The 17,562-nt window shown below is 42.1% G+C and overlaps 2 protein-coding genes across 2 annotated transcripts; both read right to left on the bottom strand.

The window, feature by feature from the left end:
• Positions 1-5,226: 5,226 nt before the first annotated feature.
• LOC311041867 (trophoblast glycoprotein-like) lies at positions 5,227-7,208 on the bottom strand (the record flags this gene model as incomplete). The annotated part of the gene is made up of 2 exons (XM_084052352.1): positions 5,227-6,259; positions 6,949-7,208. The coding sequence occupies 2 exons, from the start codon at positions 7,206-7,208 to the stop codon at positions 5,272-5,274; spliced, it is 1,248 nt and encodes a 415-aa protein (XP_083908478.1). The 3' UTR covers positions 5,227-5,271.
• Positions 7,209-8,007: 799 nt separating this feature from the next.
• Positions 8,008-17,323, bottom strand: tmem222a (transmembrane protein 222a; the record flags this gene model as incomplete). The annotated part of the gene is made up of 6 exons (XM_084052496.1): positions 8,008-10,515; positions 12,778-12,908; positions 13,467-13,563; positions 13,694-13,725; positions 16,119-16,203; positions 17,202-17,323. 6 exons carry the CDS (start codon positions 17,321-17,323, stop codon positions 10,428-10,430), a joined length of 555 nt encoding a protein of 184 aa, XP_083908622.1. The 3' UTR covers positions 8,008-10,427.
• Positions 17,324-17,562: the final 239 nt, after the last annotated feature.

Here is a 17,562-nt window from a genome sequence, read left to right as displayed (position 1 = left end):
CCTACAAGCTCAAGCTGTTTTTTTTGTTGTTGTTTTTTTAAGACATTTTTTAACATTTTTGATTTTTCTTTCCTGGTGGGCTGGCACAAATTATTTTCAGATGGGGGGATGTGTGGACAAATACATATAAATTTGGGGGTCCTTGACATGAAATTGTTTGAGAACCACTTGTTATAAACCATTAGAAACAAGCCCAAATATTGCAAATAAGCAACTACACTTCAGAAACAAGCCCAAATAAACAACTACACTTCAGAAACAAGCCCAAATAAACAACTACACTTCAGAAACAAGCCCAAATAAACAACTACACTTTAGAAACAAGCCCAAATAAACAACTAAACTACACTTTAGAAACAAGCCCAAATAAACAACTACACTTTAGAAACAAGCCCAAATAAACAACTAAACTACACTTTAGAAACAAGCCCAAATAAGCATCTACACTTAGAAACAAGCCCAAATAAACAACTACACTTTAGAAACAAGCCCAAATAAACAACTACACTTTAGAAACAAGCCCAAATAAGCAACTACCAATATTTACAAGTAACGTTACAGAAAAACAAGCCCAACGTCGCTTATAATAGGCGGACATGGCAACATTGGCACCCACCCACACAGGTAAGACATGACGTCATGACGCTGCTGGCTAGTGGGCGGGGCGGACGCACGCACTGCACGCAGAGCCTTGTATGTATGAAAAGTTGCGCACCGAAAACAGCCGATCTGCATGATTCTGCAAGCTTGTAGATCGGCTGTTTTTGGTGCGCGTAATGACGCACGACGCGCAACCAGGTGGAAAATAAAATGCCCATGGTGTTCGGTGTAAAAAAGTGATACAGGGATCGAGGGCACCTCATCAAACAAGGCCAAGGGGTTAAATTCGTTCTGCTGTTATGCCACCAAAATGTGGAATGCCTTACCAACAGTCATAGAAAAGTGTGCATCCTATTACTCTCCTTCAAAACTGCTCTAAAAGACCACTTACAGGTGGCTGCTATATTCGGAACTGGCCCCTGTAAAGAGTCCAAGCCTACCCCCTTTGGATTGCTACTCGTTTATATATGTTTTTGCATAGTATTATTGTATTTGTCTGTCACTAAATTACATGTTCCTATGAATTGAGTACACACTACACAGGACCCCAATGGAAACAAGCCATCGTTGCTTTCTTGGGTTTTAATCTTCTTAGCAGACCTTGTATTGAACTATAGGCTACTTTCTGTGCTTTTTTTGCAAACTGTTAATAAAGTATTAAATCAATCAATCAAACAAACAAACAATCAATCAATCAAAACCTAAAATATTGGACACCTCTATATGGATTGGATTATTTTTGTTTTAATCTCACCAAAATGAAAATAAATAAATAAATAAATGTATGCCTTGGAAATGCACTGTAGGCCTACTGTGTGTGCATCATTCATTATCAGACCTAAATCCATTGAAGGGCAAATTTAGGAACTTCATAAACAAGAAGTTGAAGGCCCTTCAACTTCTTGTTAATTATGCCCATAATAATGACTGGCTAGGTTTTGTATCAATTCGTAGCAGTTGTAGAAATATTAGGCCTTACTTGTAATTAAAAAATGAATATATATATTTTATATATATATTTCAAATATTAGATAAATATAAAAAATGGTGCCTAGAGTTCTCAGGTGCCCTCTCTTCTGGTTACAGGAAAAAAAGTACTATCTCAATGTAGAAAATAAGAATACAGGAAAGGTGGGCACTAGGGAAAACTGGGCACCATCTTTTAGGGAAGACAGGGCACTAGAAATAGTGGGCACTAGGGAAGAGTGGGCACCAGGAAAACTGGGCACTAGGAAGAGTGGGCACTAGAGAAATGTGGACACCCAGAAGAGTGGGCACTTTGGGGGGAGTGCCCAGTCTTCCTGGTACCCAGATCCCCCAGGTGCCCACTCTTCTCCCCTCCAAAGTGTTCACTCTTCCGGGTGCCCACATTCCCTAATGTCCACTCTTCCAAGGTGCCTAGTGCCCAGTTTTCCCTAGTGCCCAGAATGCTTTAATTGGTGCCCACATTTCCTGTCATCATTACAAATAAAAGTCCTGTATTCAAAGGGTTAGGGTTAGTAAAAGGACAAAGGTATTGGCATTAAGTACCAGAGGCTACTCATTATGCAGAATGGTCCATTTCACAATTATATTATATTATATTTATTGAAATAATTTGTCATATCTGCCCCAGTGCAATTCTTGTTTACAAAGTCTAAATCCTTTTTTATTTATGTTTCAATGTTTAATGCCAAAAAACACAATGAAATCACTAATAGCAATTATTTGTATCACAATTAATCATCAAGGTAAAATTCCATGTCCTTTTCTCTCTCTTTCTAGTGTGTACGTGTACGTGTACTTGTGCGTGTGCGTGTGCGTGTGCGTGTGCGTGTGCACGTGTGCGTGCGTGTGCGTGCGTTTATTTATTTAACCAAATTAACCCATTCAAACCGGTAACCCATCTGTGTAACCACTTTATCCATATTTTATACGTTGGCTATTTCTTTGCTTCTGGGGGTTCCTGGAACAAAGGAGATGGAGATGGGGAGATGGGGGTCCGTGGTCAAATACATTATCATTTTGCCCTTGACATGAAAATGTTTGAGAACCACTGATTATAGTACCATACGTTTTTTTCCCAAAACTGTTAGGTTTTAATAGACATTTGTACAATCCCCAGAAGCAAACATTTGAGTTACAAATGTTCACTTTAAAAATATATATCCAAAGATTTGCACAAATGTTCATGATTTAATTGTGTTTTGCAGATATACAAGCTCATAGAACGGCACTCTGTGCCGCGCTATGAGCTTGTATATCTGCTATTTTTGAATAGCCCAAAGCGTAAGATAATGGTTAAAGTGGTTAAAATCTAAAATGACAGATGCAATGTCCAGGTCTTAATGGGTTAAATCACGTTGGGATTTCCATCTCTTCTTCAAGTGGGCCCTGAGGCCTTTCCAGCACAGGCCTGCTTAACATTCATACAGATATACTGTACTAGCCTACACACTGACACAGACACCTGGGAGATGCCCAGTACCAGCAGCACACACTGGTGTTTCATACCGTCCTCCACTGGAGCAGCCAGGGGTTGGGTGTCAAGGACACTTGGAACAATCAGTGTGTTATTCAGGAGGCACAGCGTGCAGCGGCTTGGGAATTGGAAGGTTCCCGGTTCGACCCCCGGCTCCCTCTCCGGGTCAGTGCCCGAAGTGTCCTTGAGCAAGACACTCAAGACACCTAACTGCTCTCGATGAGCGGCTTGATGCTTTGCATGAGTTTCTCCGCCGTCGGTGTGTGTGTGTGTGTGTGTGTGTGTGTGTGTGTGTGTGTGTGTGTGTGTGTGTGTGTGTGTGTGTGTGTGTGTGTGTGTGTGAATGGGTGAATGCAATGCACATAGTAAAGCACTTTGGATAAAGACAGAGTTTTCCTGCGTGTGCGTGTGCGTGTGTGTGTGTGTGAGAGAGAGAGAGAGAGAGAGAGAGAGAGAGAGAGATACAGCGATAGAGGGAGGGAGAGAGAACATCTGCAGAGCCAGCAGGTGTATTTCCAATGAAGATCTTTCATCCTGTCCTAATTTCTCCTGTATAGAAACACTTAATCACCTTCCTGTTGCAGAATGAGGATAGCAGGCCCATCATGTGAGAAATACAGCCTACGTCTGTGGCAAAATGAGGCGGGGCTTCTCTTTATTAGAATAGAATACAACATAAAACCAACAGGAAATTTTAAATAGCCATATTTTATTGAATATTGACAATCTACATTATCTAAATATCATAGGCTCAAGCTTAGGTAGGTTGCCAAATTCCCATCAATATTAGCTACTTCTCGTTATACCGGTGTCAATATTATATGACAATAGTACATGCACTGCTCAGTAAAGATACATTTCTTTGTATTTCATTTCTGTATAAGTGAAAAATATACTCTCTAAAAGAGCTATCTATACTAAACATTTCTGGGTCTATTTCCAATTGATTTACAGGAGATTATCTTTATGGATTATGTTTTAAAGGTACTTTAGGTCATGCAACATGCATTATTCATACAGTACCATGGCATATATGTCAAATATTCTTCTGCCAATCCTCCACAATGCCAAGCAAAGCTGAAAAACTAGGATTAGGTCAACTGTAGTCTCGTGTAGCCAGACAAACTATTCCATGACGGAAGCTTTTGAAAATTGTGGGAGACAACAGTCTGGCTCGCGAGACTAGGTCAACTGTAACTGTCTAAACTGAGAAAATCCTTTCCAATGTACAATGGAAAAGATTGTTCACTGTTTATAGCTTCATCCTTTTTATAAAGTTAAAGGTGCTGACTGATAAAAGTAGAAAGATGCAATAACGTCAGTCTGTGTCAGTTGATAATATCAGTGAGTCCCGTGTGACTTGTACACAAAAGAGTTGAACTTGATTTTCCATTTCTTTTTAATATACGTAGCTGTGCGATTGTGTTCTTTAGAATTTTAGTGAGGTGACGTAAGCATGAATTGTAATGCAACAGTATTGGTGATATTTTCACTAAAAACAATCTTCTATTAAGTAGATCATTTTAGCATTTGACAGAGTCTGATGATGTAAACTCCCAATTGTGGAGGGGAGTGACTAAAAAACAAAACAAAAAGGCACTTTTCACTATAGGCTATAGAGCCTGGAAGCTCACATAATATATAAAGTATACACAGACATAAAATTTGGTCTTAGGACTACATTACCAACCCTTAACCCATTCAATCCGGGAACGCATCTGTGTCATTTTAGATTTTAGCTATAACCATTATTTTATACTTTGGCTATTCAAAAATAGCAAATATACAAGCTCATGAGCTTGTAGATCTGCCATTTGTGCAAATCTTTGAATACATATGTATATATTTTTTGAAACACGTTTTTTAACTCAAATCTTTGCTTCTGGGGGGGTCTCTGGAACAAAATATTTTGATGGGGTCGGCGGCCAACAACATATGATTTTGGGACCCCCAAAATGAAATGTATTTGGCCCGCCCCATCTCAAAATATGTTGTCCCCCCCAGAATATTCAAAACATTTTCATGATTTAAGAAAAAATAGCAGATCTGCAAGCTCATAGCTACACTAGTATACCTGCTATTTTTGAATAGCCCAAAGAAATCTAAAATGACAGATACTTTCACGGTCTTAATGGCTTAAACTAAGGCTTAGAACATTAGACATTCCCGTGCGTTCATGTTGTACCAGTTCCAGCTCCAGTGAAAGGTCATCATAGGTTCCCAGGAGGGGAGGTAGTCACCTGTGTGTCTGTGGGCATCTGAACCACGCAGGGGTCAGCAGGCACCTGTGTCTGTCCCGACGGAGATTTTCCCAAATGGCCGGTGCCACCGCCCTGCGGCCTGTCTCCTCCTCGGCGGGGGTCCGAGTCCAGTTCGTAGCGGTAGTAATACCCCTCCAGCACGTCGTGGCACCCGTCTCTCATCTCCACGATCCACTTCTTCATGCCTTTGCGATTCAGGTAGAGCACAAAGATGAACACCATGCCCACGAACCCCAGCACCAGCCCCAAGAACACGTAGGAGGTCTGCAAGGAGAGGTCGTCCGTCTCTCCCTGGGGGTGGTGGTGCGGGACGTCACATCCGATGGCCCGCATCCCGAGCCCTCGCATCTGCGCGCCCTCCAGCGCTCTGGGCGAGCCGCACCTCACGTTCTGCACGTCCGCCACCTGCTGCTGCGCCTGGGAGCCGTTGAGCCAGGCGACAAAGTCGCGGCTCTCGCAGGAGCAGGCGTAGGCGTTGCCGCCCAGCAGGACGCGGGAGGAGGAGGCCCCCAGCCTCCCCAGCTCCCGCAGGGCGACAGCGTCGAACGTCCTGAAGGCGTTGCCCGTCAGGTCCAGCGCCTCCAGGCGGCCCACGCCGGAGAAGGTGCCGTCGTAGACGCCAGCCAGGGAGTTGTTGGCCAGGAGGAGCTGCCGCAGGCCGGGCAGGTGGGAGAACATGCCGGGGGGGAGGAACACCAGGCCATTCCCCGAGAGGTCCAGCCGGAGGAGGCCCCGGAGGCCGCCCCAGCGCAGGGCGGTGGTCAGGTCCGTCAGGGAGGTGGAGTTGTACAGCGAGCGGCTCAGGTTGAGCTCCTGGAGGGGAGCGCCGGGGATGCTGAACGCCGCGGGGTGGATCAGCACCAGGCGGTTGGCGCTCAGGTCCAGGAGGCGCAGGTTGGTCAGAGCAGAGAAGGTCTGGGACATCACCTCTGTGATCCTGAGGAGATGGCTTGTCACTGTGAGGTCTATCCTTACAACAGTAAGCACTTATGCTCTATATTAGAGTATATCGTTGCTGTCAAGCAGAAATCTCTTAATGTATCTCCATTGTTTTCTTTTCGCAAATTAATGCTCCTACTTGATCATACTACAGCGTCACACAAAGGCATCAAAGTGGCAGATCTGCAAACGCGAAACGCAGCGCGACGTGCCACTTTTTTAGCTTGTAGATCTGCTATTTTTGCTATTTTTGAATTTGAATCCTGAAAAGTAACAGTTTTGGAAATATGAGGTTTCCACCTGACAGAGACGATATTAGAGTATATTAGATAAGAGAGTTTGTTGAAAGACAAATACCTAAAATAGCAGGTCTACGTATACGTTTGTGAGCTTGCAGATCTGCTATTTTTGCTATTTAAAGGAATGACAATGTTTGCCCATAATGACAAAACAAGGATGCCACATTGGAAAAAAAAGAAAGAGAAAATAATAATAGCCACTAAAAGAATAAGCAAAGTAATATTGCTTGCTTATTTTAATATATATCTTATCTTATAATTATTAACACAACCTCCAGGTCCACATCCACAGAAACACATATTTATGATCAGTTACACTCATATATTATCTCAATAGGTTTTGCATCATAACATTGCGTGATGAACAAAGTATACATGCTTTTCTCACCCGTTATTGCTCAGAATGATGTTGGTGACGTTCTCCAGGTCTGCAAAGGACTCGGGTCCGAGCCTGTAGATGCTGTTCCCCGTGATGATCACGGTCCTGGCGTGTCCTGGGACACCATGTGGGACGGCGTGGAGGTCCCTGGAAAGACATTTCACCGTGCGTGTGGAGGCGAAACACTCGCAGCCCAAAGGGCACTCCAAGCACTTGCACGGCACACAAAACAATACCCCCACAATGATGCAAATTGCAAAAAGACACATTATCTATTCTAAACTGTAGCCTTTGACAGCAAAGGTTTAAAAAAAATGAGAGAAAAAACACCACCAGAATACGTTTTAACACAGAGAAAGTCAAGGTTCGATGCAACTAAATTTCAAATGTCTTTTTAAGATGGTATTTTTTCAAAAGATGCAAAAATAGCTTTTTTTTCCACCCTCTTTTCTCTTAATTTTAAACTAACCCACTGAGAGGGCAAACAGAGCTCCTGAGCATCAGTCCTCCCATCTGCCCTACTGTGAGAATAAAGGTTACAGTAAACTGATGGTAGTTCATCACGCACCGTCTCCTGAAGGAATAGGTGTGTGTGCCTCTCTTAAAGCTACAGAACACCACTATACTGTACAGCTATGTTATGTGGTTGTCCTGAATGGTGGGCTTTGGGAATTTGTGATAACTATTACATTATTGCTGCAATTATATTGTTGCGTCGGGTGGAAACCGTTACTTTTCAGAACATGGAACAGAAACTTTCAGGAATAGTGAAAATAGCCGATCTACAAGCTCACAATGTGTCAAGATGGGACACATTGTGAGCTTGTAGATCGGCCATTGTCACCTCTTTTGCACTCTTGTATGACGCAGTAGGGCATTAAATGACGAAAACATTAACATAAAAAGTAGACATTTGGAGGTTTCTGACAGTCAGCGACGATATTCAACTCTACAAAAGGTTATGAATTATGTTTTAATTGACTATATCAGCACTAAATTCCCAATACAGAGTGCAAAGTCTATACCCTAAAACAAATATATTTTAACTACTTTCAACCTGGCATCCCTATTTGGGGCAAAAATCACACGCACAAAAACAACCCATCTACAAGCTCACAACGTGCCGCATCCCAATGCGTTGTGAGCTTGTTAGATCGGCTGTTTTTGCTATGAATGCAAGTGTGTGCTGAGATTTTGAGTTGCCCGTTGGTGCGCCGCTGGCACAAAAGGTTTGAGAACAGCATCACTACAGCATTTACACACAGACTCTCATTTACTGAGGCGTTTTCTTTATTTAGACAGTTGCCTATAACTTTCTCTCAAAGGAAAGAAAGGCCTTTAGAGGGAATACATCTCATGAATGCACATCAAATGAAATGACAGTCTAATAAATACATAAATAAATAATATTTTCTTGGGAGTATAACACAATAAATATTGATAATGAAATAAAACTTGATCCCACAGCATTCAGACAAAATGGGATTTGTGCCATATATAAATTATATACAGTATGCTACACAGATATACTATTGAAGGCCAGGACAAAGGGAAGGGACACACTTATACAAACCAAAATGTTCCTGTGATTCTTGCATTACTCTTGCCTTGATATGGGCTCATAATATAGTTGACAACGTACCTCATGTACCCCAGCAATCATCAAGGCAAAAATAGCATAGTTACAACAAAGGTTAGGATTACAAGCATATATCCTACTCACTGACAAGAGAATCACATTCATCTGCTTCCAAAGTTGAGCAAGAAATAATGCTTTTGAAGCCACAAAGCGATGCAAAACTATTGTACAGAGGTTGTCTTGTTTGTGTAACTGTATTTACAGCATGTCACTGTCTATATCCACAAATGTGTCCACCAGAGAGCGCTAAAACACAAAAACAAACCTGGGAGTACATTACAAGACACCATGTGCCATGTGGCTCAACTATGCACCCCTCTAGGTTGCCTTGTTACGATAACATTGGTTTACTGCTGCTATTGCGTCGTACACAGACGTTGTACATGTTTTTGTACATTTATATACAATGTCCACATTGTACGTAGACATTGCAGTTTATTATTATTATGATGTTTAATGCTGCAGCAATGTCCGAAGAGCCAAACAAAAAAAATGTTTTTTACTCTTATGTACTTGTACACAAGACGTTACAATAAAGACAATGTTGCATCTTGAACCTTGTTGGAGGCTTTAGTGTTTTGTAGTGTTTTGTCATTATTTAGCTTCACCAGACAAATTTAGACAAGATGCTAGGTTCACTGTTTATCTCGTATCCTAGTCGTCTCTTTGTGGCCCTACAAGGTTCTCTCCGCCCTCTATGTATGTGATTATTTACCTTTTTTAGTTCAATAAAACAAACACTTGTATGTTGCTCTGGATAACACTTGTATGTTGCTCTGGATAAGAGCGTCTGCTAAATGCCTAAATTGTAAATTGTACCAGACTGTACTACCAGAATTGTACCAGACCCATTAAGACCTGAGGCCGATTCTACAAATGCCTTCTAAATCAGCAGTTCTCAAACTTTCAAGATTTTTCAAAAATGTAAAAAAAAAAAATAGCAGATGTACAAACTTGTAAATTTGCCATTTTTGAATAGCCTACGCAAACATCTAAAATGCTTTCCCAGTTTCAATTGGTTAACACATTGGAGGGACAATGTTGGCACAAATGTCTGTCATTTTCCCTAAAAGCGTTATTTGTAGAAGCTACCTGTACCATTTGGGTTCATTAATGAACACATACAATACTATCAAAATGTATCCCTGCCTTCTGAACCCATTAAGACCGGGAACGCATCCGAGTCATTTTTTATTTGGCTATTTAAAATAGCAGATATACAAGCTCATAGTACGGCACCGAGTGCCGCGCATTGAGCTTTAGATACAGTATTTTTTTCTTGAACATTTGTGCAAATCTTATACATATATATATTTAAAGCGAACATTTGCAACTCAAATCTTTGCTTCTGGGGGTTCCTGGCACAAAATATTTTGAGATGGGGGTCTGCGGCCAAATACATATCATTTTGGGTGATCCTTGACATGAAAACGTTTGAGAACCACTGATATTATAGCAACATAACATGCTATAACATAACCACATAACATAGCAACATAACATGCCGAGCTATGAGCTTGTCTGCTATTTTTGAATAGCCCAAAGAAATCAAATAAATGACACACAGATGTGTTCCCGGTCTTAATGGGTTAAGTTTCCAAAACGAACCACAACGTGCTGGTCCTTCCTCGCACGACATGACGTCACACATCCCACTGATCACTGGAGATGACAATGAAGTAAGACCTACATCTGGTTTACGCGCCAAGAAGACACGTCTTACAGCACAACGGCAGCCTGTTGGGTTCAGCAGAGACCATGAGGGGTAGAGGAAAGGTCTCATGAGCCGGCCCATCCTCTGGACAGACACCCCCCTGCCTCTCTGTGTCCTTGGTGATGAGGAGGAGGATTACTGGAGGTTGAACGTTAGGAGGAAGGTGGTGAGGACCCCAGTGAGCATGAAGAAGGGGAGCCAGGTCTTGAGGAACGCAGCGCAGCTGAATGACAAAGAGAGAGTTTGATTGGTTTCAATGAACAGCTTCTCATAGCAACATGAGAAAAATCCAGAGGATAGCACTTAAAAGCATTGCTCTTAACACATTGAGTACCAGGGGTTTTGTAAAAAACATTCAGTCAGTGCCTGGATTTTTAACAATTTTTGAACCTTTTTCAAGTAGTCACAAAATATTTTCAGTGATCACCGTCCTCACGGTGATCCCCTCATTACACACATAGAGGTCTCGTACAATCGAGGGGAAAAAATTAAAAACATTCGGTAATCCGTTCCATAGTTGAAGCCAGCTGAAAATAGTCGACCATACATAGTAAAAAAAAAAGTACACAGGAGCCGAGATACAGGCTTTTGAAGTCATAAGTTAACCAGGAAGTGGATTGGAGTCTAAATCTTCGTAAAATGATATCTCCTGGTGCTGTGTTTTTTTTTTCATATTTTTTTCCCACCTCGTTTGGATTATGAAAAACGGTCCGGACCGTTTTTGGCACTCAATGTGTTAAAACACTGATTTCCAAACTGGTCCTCATTTGTAAAACAAACTAATATTACTAACCCATGGAATTAAATAGCTATAATAAAACAAAAAACATCTAATAACCCTTGTTCAACCAATTTGCCTAAATCTTAATTAAATAGAACTAAAACAATAAAACAAGCACAAATGTAAATGTCTATATATGTTTAATCACATGTATTACACTTGTTATTACTTCAAGTACACTGCTAGCTATGCCCAGAAAGCCTCCTTCAAAAAGAAAGTCCTTCGATTGGCTCTGTTTGGTGCTTAAAGGTAGATTGTTCCATAATGGGATCCCTGAGGGCAGAATGAAATCATTACAAGCTACAGTTTGCGTTTGTGTGTGGAGATGGTGTTGGGGGGGGGGGGCAGATGAAGGGCTAAAAACATTCTCCTCTTCAATTCCCAGCACATTTATCATGTACTTAGGACAGGCAAGGTCACAGGGAATCTATTTAGTTCTCCCATGGTCCAGTCTGTCTCTCCTCTCTCTCTCTCCCAGAGGCCCAGCAACCCCCCTCCGCTCTGGATGTCCTGATGTCCTCTCCACCCGTCCTGCTGGTCTTTGCCCAGCAGAGGGAGCCCCGGTGGAGAGGTGACCTCCAGCGGTGACTTGGAGGGGGAACACTTGTGTCAGTGATGAATTACATTTAAAGACTGGGTGCCCTGGGACTAGAATGCAGAGGCAGCACAAAGTACGACAACAGCGTTCTCTATGTGGGTCAACAAAGAGTAATGAGGGGGTTTCTCTGTGCCAGATGCCCATTACATGCATCCAGCTGTGGAGCTACTGGGTAGGACTAGTAGAGCCTATTGTGACACAACTGTAAACTGTATAGGGTTTCCCACACATTTTTACCAATGAATTTTCTGAACTATTCCATAACTTTTCCAAAGTAATTCACCCCATTTCTAGGCCTATAGCAATCATACGGTGCAATAATGGGGCTCTTACTCCAGTGTGCTATCAATGCCCCAAGACTGACTCGAGCCGTCTTCGCTCAAGTCTGTCTTTTGTGTTCTCCCCGTGTCCCCTAGGGTAGGTATACCCTCACAAAAAACATGCAGTAATCCTGGTCTCTATACTGCCTCCCCCTGGTCAGCTGGGGCGCCTGATGGAGGGGAAAGGAACTGGTTGGAATAACGTGTTCCTTCCATGCGCTACGTCCCACCGGGGAAACTCCCCCCTGTCAGGTGATAAGAAGCGGCCTGCTCACTCCTCATGCATTGAAGGAAGCATGAGCTCAGTTCTGGGCTCTCCCCAGGCTGGCAGAGGGAGAGCAGTGCCCAGGATTACAGGCTTAGGCATTGGCACTGGATTTGACAAAATCGTGGGATAAAAACATATCTATTAAAAAAGAAAATCTGTCTTTTGTCGTGACAAAAAGAACAGATCTACAAGCTAACAATATATCACAGATTTCACGCAGGTCATGCAGCGCAGAACTACATTTTACATGTTTTGGGACATTTTCCAAACCTTTTATAGGCCAGGAATTTCAAAATTATTAAATATATAAGTAATTTCTTATATTTTCTTATATATTTGAGTTATTTGTCATATTTGCCCTGTGCATTTTTTTTAATACAAAGCCTAATAGGCGAACAGAAATAATATTTGTATTCGTATGTTATAATGCTAAATTAAATTAAAATTAGAAATATATATTTTTTTAATCATGACAGCCCTATTTAATGGATGAAGTGTTGCCCCCCTTCCTACAGTACCTGACATGCTGTCCATGGAGGAGTGCCAGCACACAGAGGTTGACCATATTCCAGGAGGTGCTGTTGTCGTAACGCATCAGGTTGAGGGCCATGGCCACGTGGGAGTGGCAGTTATCACAGCACAGGTTGTGCTAAAAACACACAGAAATAAAAGGGATTCAGCATTTTGTGAATAAAACATTTGAAGAAATCTTTGAAAACATCAAAAAAATGTGGGTATTCGTATCGTATAAGTGATTCTCAAACTCTGTTTCTGGTTATGCATTAGCCGATTAAGACCTGTGTCCGATTCTACAAATGCTTTCTAAAATCGGTGGTTCTCACACTTTCAGGATCTTTCAAAAATAGCAGATGTACAAGCTCACATGTGAGCTTGTACAGCTTGTGTGAGCTGTGAGCTTGAACAACTGCTATTTTTGAATAGCCAACTCTAAAATCTAAAATGACACAGATGCTTTCCCGGTTTTAAATGGGTTAAGCCACGAACCCCCATAACTCTCTGAGTTACAGACCCGTAGGGGTCCATTTGGTTCCCAAGTTCCCCAACTATTTAGCTGGGGACCCCCGCTCCTCCTCCACAGAGCCCACTGGTCTAGAAATCATTGAACATACAAAGATGTGTGTATTTGTATAGAAATGTTTTCTGGTTTATGGGATATGCTCATCAGTATGATTAATTATTATCATACCGGTCTGCATTTGTACTCCTCAGAAGCATCGTGCACGGCTTTGTCCCACGTTGCAGGCCCGTTGCCACACACCTTGTCCACGTCAAGTTTCCAATACCTACAGAATGAATGAACCGTGTTTATTTATGCACACATGTTTAAAAAGCTATGTTTCAATGTTTATTTATACCATGGCGTATTTATACCACCAATTTTCTAAATAAAAAGAAACCTCATTATGAACTTACTTTGTTGGTCTACCGAAGCCCATGTTATCTTCCTGAAAAAAAGAAAGGGAAAAAAAAAGAAACTTTGTGAAACCAATTAGTCCCACATAGCGTTAGGATTAGGGATATGCCTGATTTACACTTGGTTGTTGCACCGAAAATAGCAGATCTAAAAGCTCACAATGTGATGGCTGCACCGTTGACTGCATACTGAAGGGTGCAAATCAGTTATAATCTATTTCCGAATAGCACACAGAACTTGACGATGAAAGTGTCGATAAAAATGTTAACAAACTTTTAAAACCAGCTGTTAAAAATGAAATGAATCAATATTGAGTATGGCCCGTTTCTCACCCAAAATATTATCACAGACATCAGGGGCAGCAGGGTCGTGAAACTGCTTTCCAAACCAGACTGTGAGCTTGTAGATCTGCTATATTTGGTGCGTGACACCATCATAGGATGGAGCACAAATTAGGCACATATTATCTGCCTGTGCTCCAGGTCCGCAGCTCTCTCAATATGCACAACATTCTGTCTGTGTGTTCTGCAATTATTTATTGTACTAATGTGAGTAATGTCAGTAATGTCCATACTTTGCCAGTAGTGTCAAGTGTACTATGTTGATAAATTAAGAGACAAATGACTTGTAATATACATAATGTTCAATAAGTACAGTACTACAGAAGTAGTATATTCTGACAATCTTCCAGCAGCGTAAGAGGGTTGGAGACTGATTGTCATGTGTTCTTTTCTTTTCCATTGAGAAACCTCTGCAGTGTTCAGCTGTAATCTTGACAAAGTAGATAGTTGTTTTCTAGAATCTCTACTTCATTAAAGCCTTCTAGGATCAACCATTCGCAATCTTTGTTTCGTTTGTGCTTTCTACCCCCTTTTCTCCTCAATTGAGTCGTTATGCCAATGAATTCCTCCCCACACACATTTGAGTGTTGTCACTGCCGATGTGTCCTACTGGCTCACCTGCCAGCGAGGAGCCCCCACCGGGGGGACGCACTCATCGCGCTCAAGACTGCTTACTAACAGGTGCCACCCGAGCCCGTAGCGGTACCCACATTGACAAATATCACCCTCCCCGCCCGGCTTCCCTCCATTGAAACACGGGCCAATTGTGTTCGTATAGAGACGCTCGACAAAGCCGGGTGCACCACGGTAGATTCGAACCCACAACCTCGGCAGCAGCGGTGGTGCCGGTGGGCAGGCATCCAAGCGCCTCGATTCTCAACCTTTTTAGAGGACCCCCCCATTTTGATATGCATTAGATTAGGCCACAGACCCTTATCTTTGATACGATTTCTATCTCTTGGAGGGATGCCAATTTTTAAGAGCACTTTTGTTAAGACGTGATTCGTTCCGATACGGTCTGTCATTTGGTCCAGAATTGCTTCATCGTTTAACCCATTCAATCCGGGAACGCATCTTTGCTTCTTGGGGATTCTACAAATGTCTTCTAAATCCTACGTTGCTATATTATCAGTGGTTCTCAAACTTGTTCATGTCAAGGATCCCCAAAATTATATGTATTTGGCCGTGGGCCCCCCATCTCAAAATATGTTGTTCGAGAGACCGCCCAGAAGCAAAGATTTGAGTTAAAAATGCTCTCTTTAAATATATATATATATATATATATATTCAAAGATTTATTTTGCACACATTTTTAAACATATTTTTGAATAGCCAAAGTGTAAAATAATGGTTAAAGTGGTTACACAGATGCGTTCCCAGTTTTAATGGGTTAAGTGCTGTGTGCTCTTCTCCAAATAGCCATTAGCCATGACTGTCAATCAATGAACTGGTGAGCTCCTTGGAACCCCCTCAAGGATCCTGGGGTTCTTGAGGGGGTTCCGGAGGAGGGTCCCCACCAAAATGTGTTAATAATACAGCAATTCAAACCTAATACATCAGATATTTGAAAATAGACGATCTACATGCTCACAAAGAATCACATCTTGATGCGTTGTGAGCATGTAGATCGGCTAATCTGGATTCTTATTTTTATTTTACAATTTGGAATATTTGTGATTTTTGAAAATGTGAAAAAAATGGAATATTTTTGAAACGTTTTAACATCACAAATGTTGTATGGGGGTCCCAGGCAAAACATATTTTCTGATTGGGGTCCGTGGGCCAAATACATGAAAATGTTTGAGAACAACAACTGGTATATAACTGTCGGTAATTACACTGGGAAAGCATCTGTGTCATTTCAGATTTTAGAGTTAGCAAAAAATAGCAGATATGCAAGCTCACATCGAGCTTGCATATCTGCTACTTTTGAACATTTTCGAAAAATCTTGAAAGTATGAGAACAACGGATTTGGAAGCCATTTGTAGAATGGGTCTTCATGGGTTTTCAAAGTGAGTGCTGCATGGTTCTGACCTTCTACCTGCGTCTATGAGGGATTATGTGCTGAAATAAGATACTCACAGAGACAAAGTATGAGCCTGCAAAATCCCGTATGACACCCGAGGACGTGCATATACCCATGTGACCAATGAAAGGCAGCAGCCACCTGCAATGATGAGCGCACACACACACACACACACACACACACACACACACACACACACACACACACACACACACACACACACACACACACACACACACACACAGAGTGGAGTCAGTGGACACTAAGAGCAGTGAAAAATGTAATCCATTCCATTGGTTCTCAACAGTGGGTCCGGGAACCATCACCAGTGGTCCAAATTGTCCCTTACAAGTGTACAACTGCAAATGTGTACACTGTCAGAGTAGCAGACCCGTAAAGGGTCCATTTGGACCCCTGGATGTTGAGGAACAGTGAAGTATAATCAATGCAACGGTTAGATTGTCATTATAATCCAACAGCAAGGCTACTGTGGTTGTAGAGGAGGAAGGGGTTAACCAGTAGAGTGGGCACCTCAACATTGTGGGCATCTCAATGTTAAATTGGCTATTTTACTCAATTTTACTAAATGTAAAGACAAAGAAATTGTGAAATGGTCTGAAGTAATGTTAAAGTATACATGATTTGAACACATTTGACATATAAGTCCTAATATTCTATAATTGCTACAAAACCATTATGAAATTATGGACACAAACAATAAATTGAAGGGTACATTTAGGTCTGATAATGATGCACCGTGCATGTTCAGATTACATTACATACATTACTTTAGACCTTTTTACAAATTCTTTATTTTGTATATTTTTGGGGAATAAAATAAGACAACTTCACATTGAGGTGCCCACAATGTTGAGGTGCCCAGTCTGCCCACAATGTTGAGGTGCCCAGTCTGCCCACAATGTTGAGGTGCCCAGTCTGCCCACAATGTTGAGGTGCCCAGTCTGCCCACAATGTTGACGTGCCCAGTGTGCCCACAATGTTGAGGTGCCCAGTGTGCCCACAATGCTGAGGTGCCCACTCTTCCTAAACGGGGTAGCAAGCTAATACATCTTAGCTAGCTAGCTTATATTACAGCCACAGAAGTAAAAACTTAAATATCGACAGATATGTCAGCTTACGATAGAAGCGGGATGGGCGTCCAGACGATACAGTACGGGTAGCGACAGTTTTTCCTGTCCAGTTTATCGAAAGAACCCTGATAATTCATCATGATGTCGACGTCTTCTGCCTCCGCCGCCATCACTGATGTTGACACTGACAGCGTGTGTCACGTGTCTACACTCTGGTGTGGACGTCGTTACGTCAGGGACCTGACGTAACGACGTCCACACCAGAGTGTAGAAGAGCGAGTAACGTCACGCTTTGATCTTTCGGCGACCTCGGAACGGTCGGCACCAGGTATGTCTACCCACCGAACGTTCCTAAACGTCCCTAGCCCCTACGGAACCTCTCCCTCCGCTATGTAGCTCCGAGATGAGG

Source organism: Gymnoscopelus microlampas, assembly GCF_963454915.1.
Source record: "Gymnoscopelus microlampas genome assembly, chromosome: 3".
In the NCBI taxonomy this organism is placed as follows: Eukaryota; Metazoa; Chordata; class Actinopteri; order Myctophiformes; family Myctophidae; genus Gymnoscopelus; species Gymnoscopelus microlampas.
This window is presented reverse-complemented; position numbering and strand designations above follow the sequence as displayed.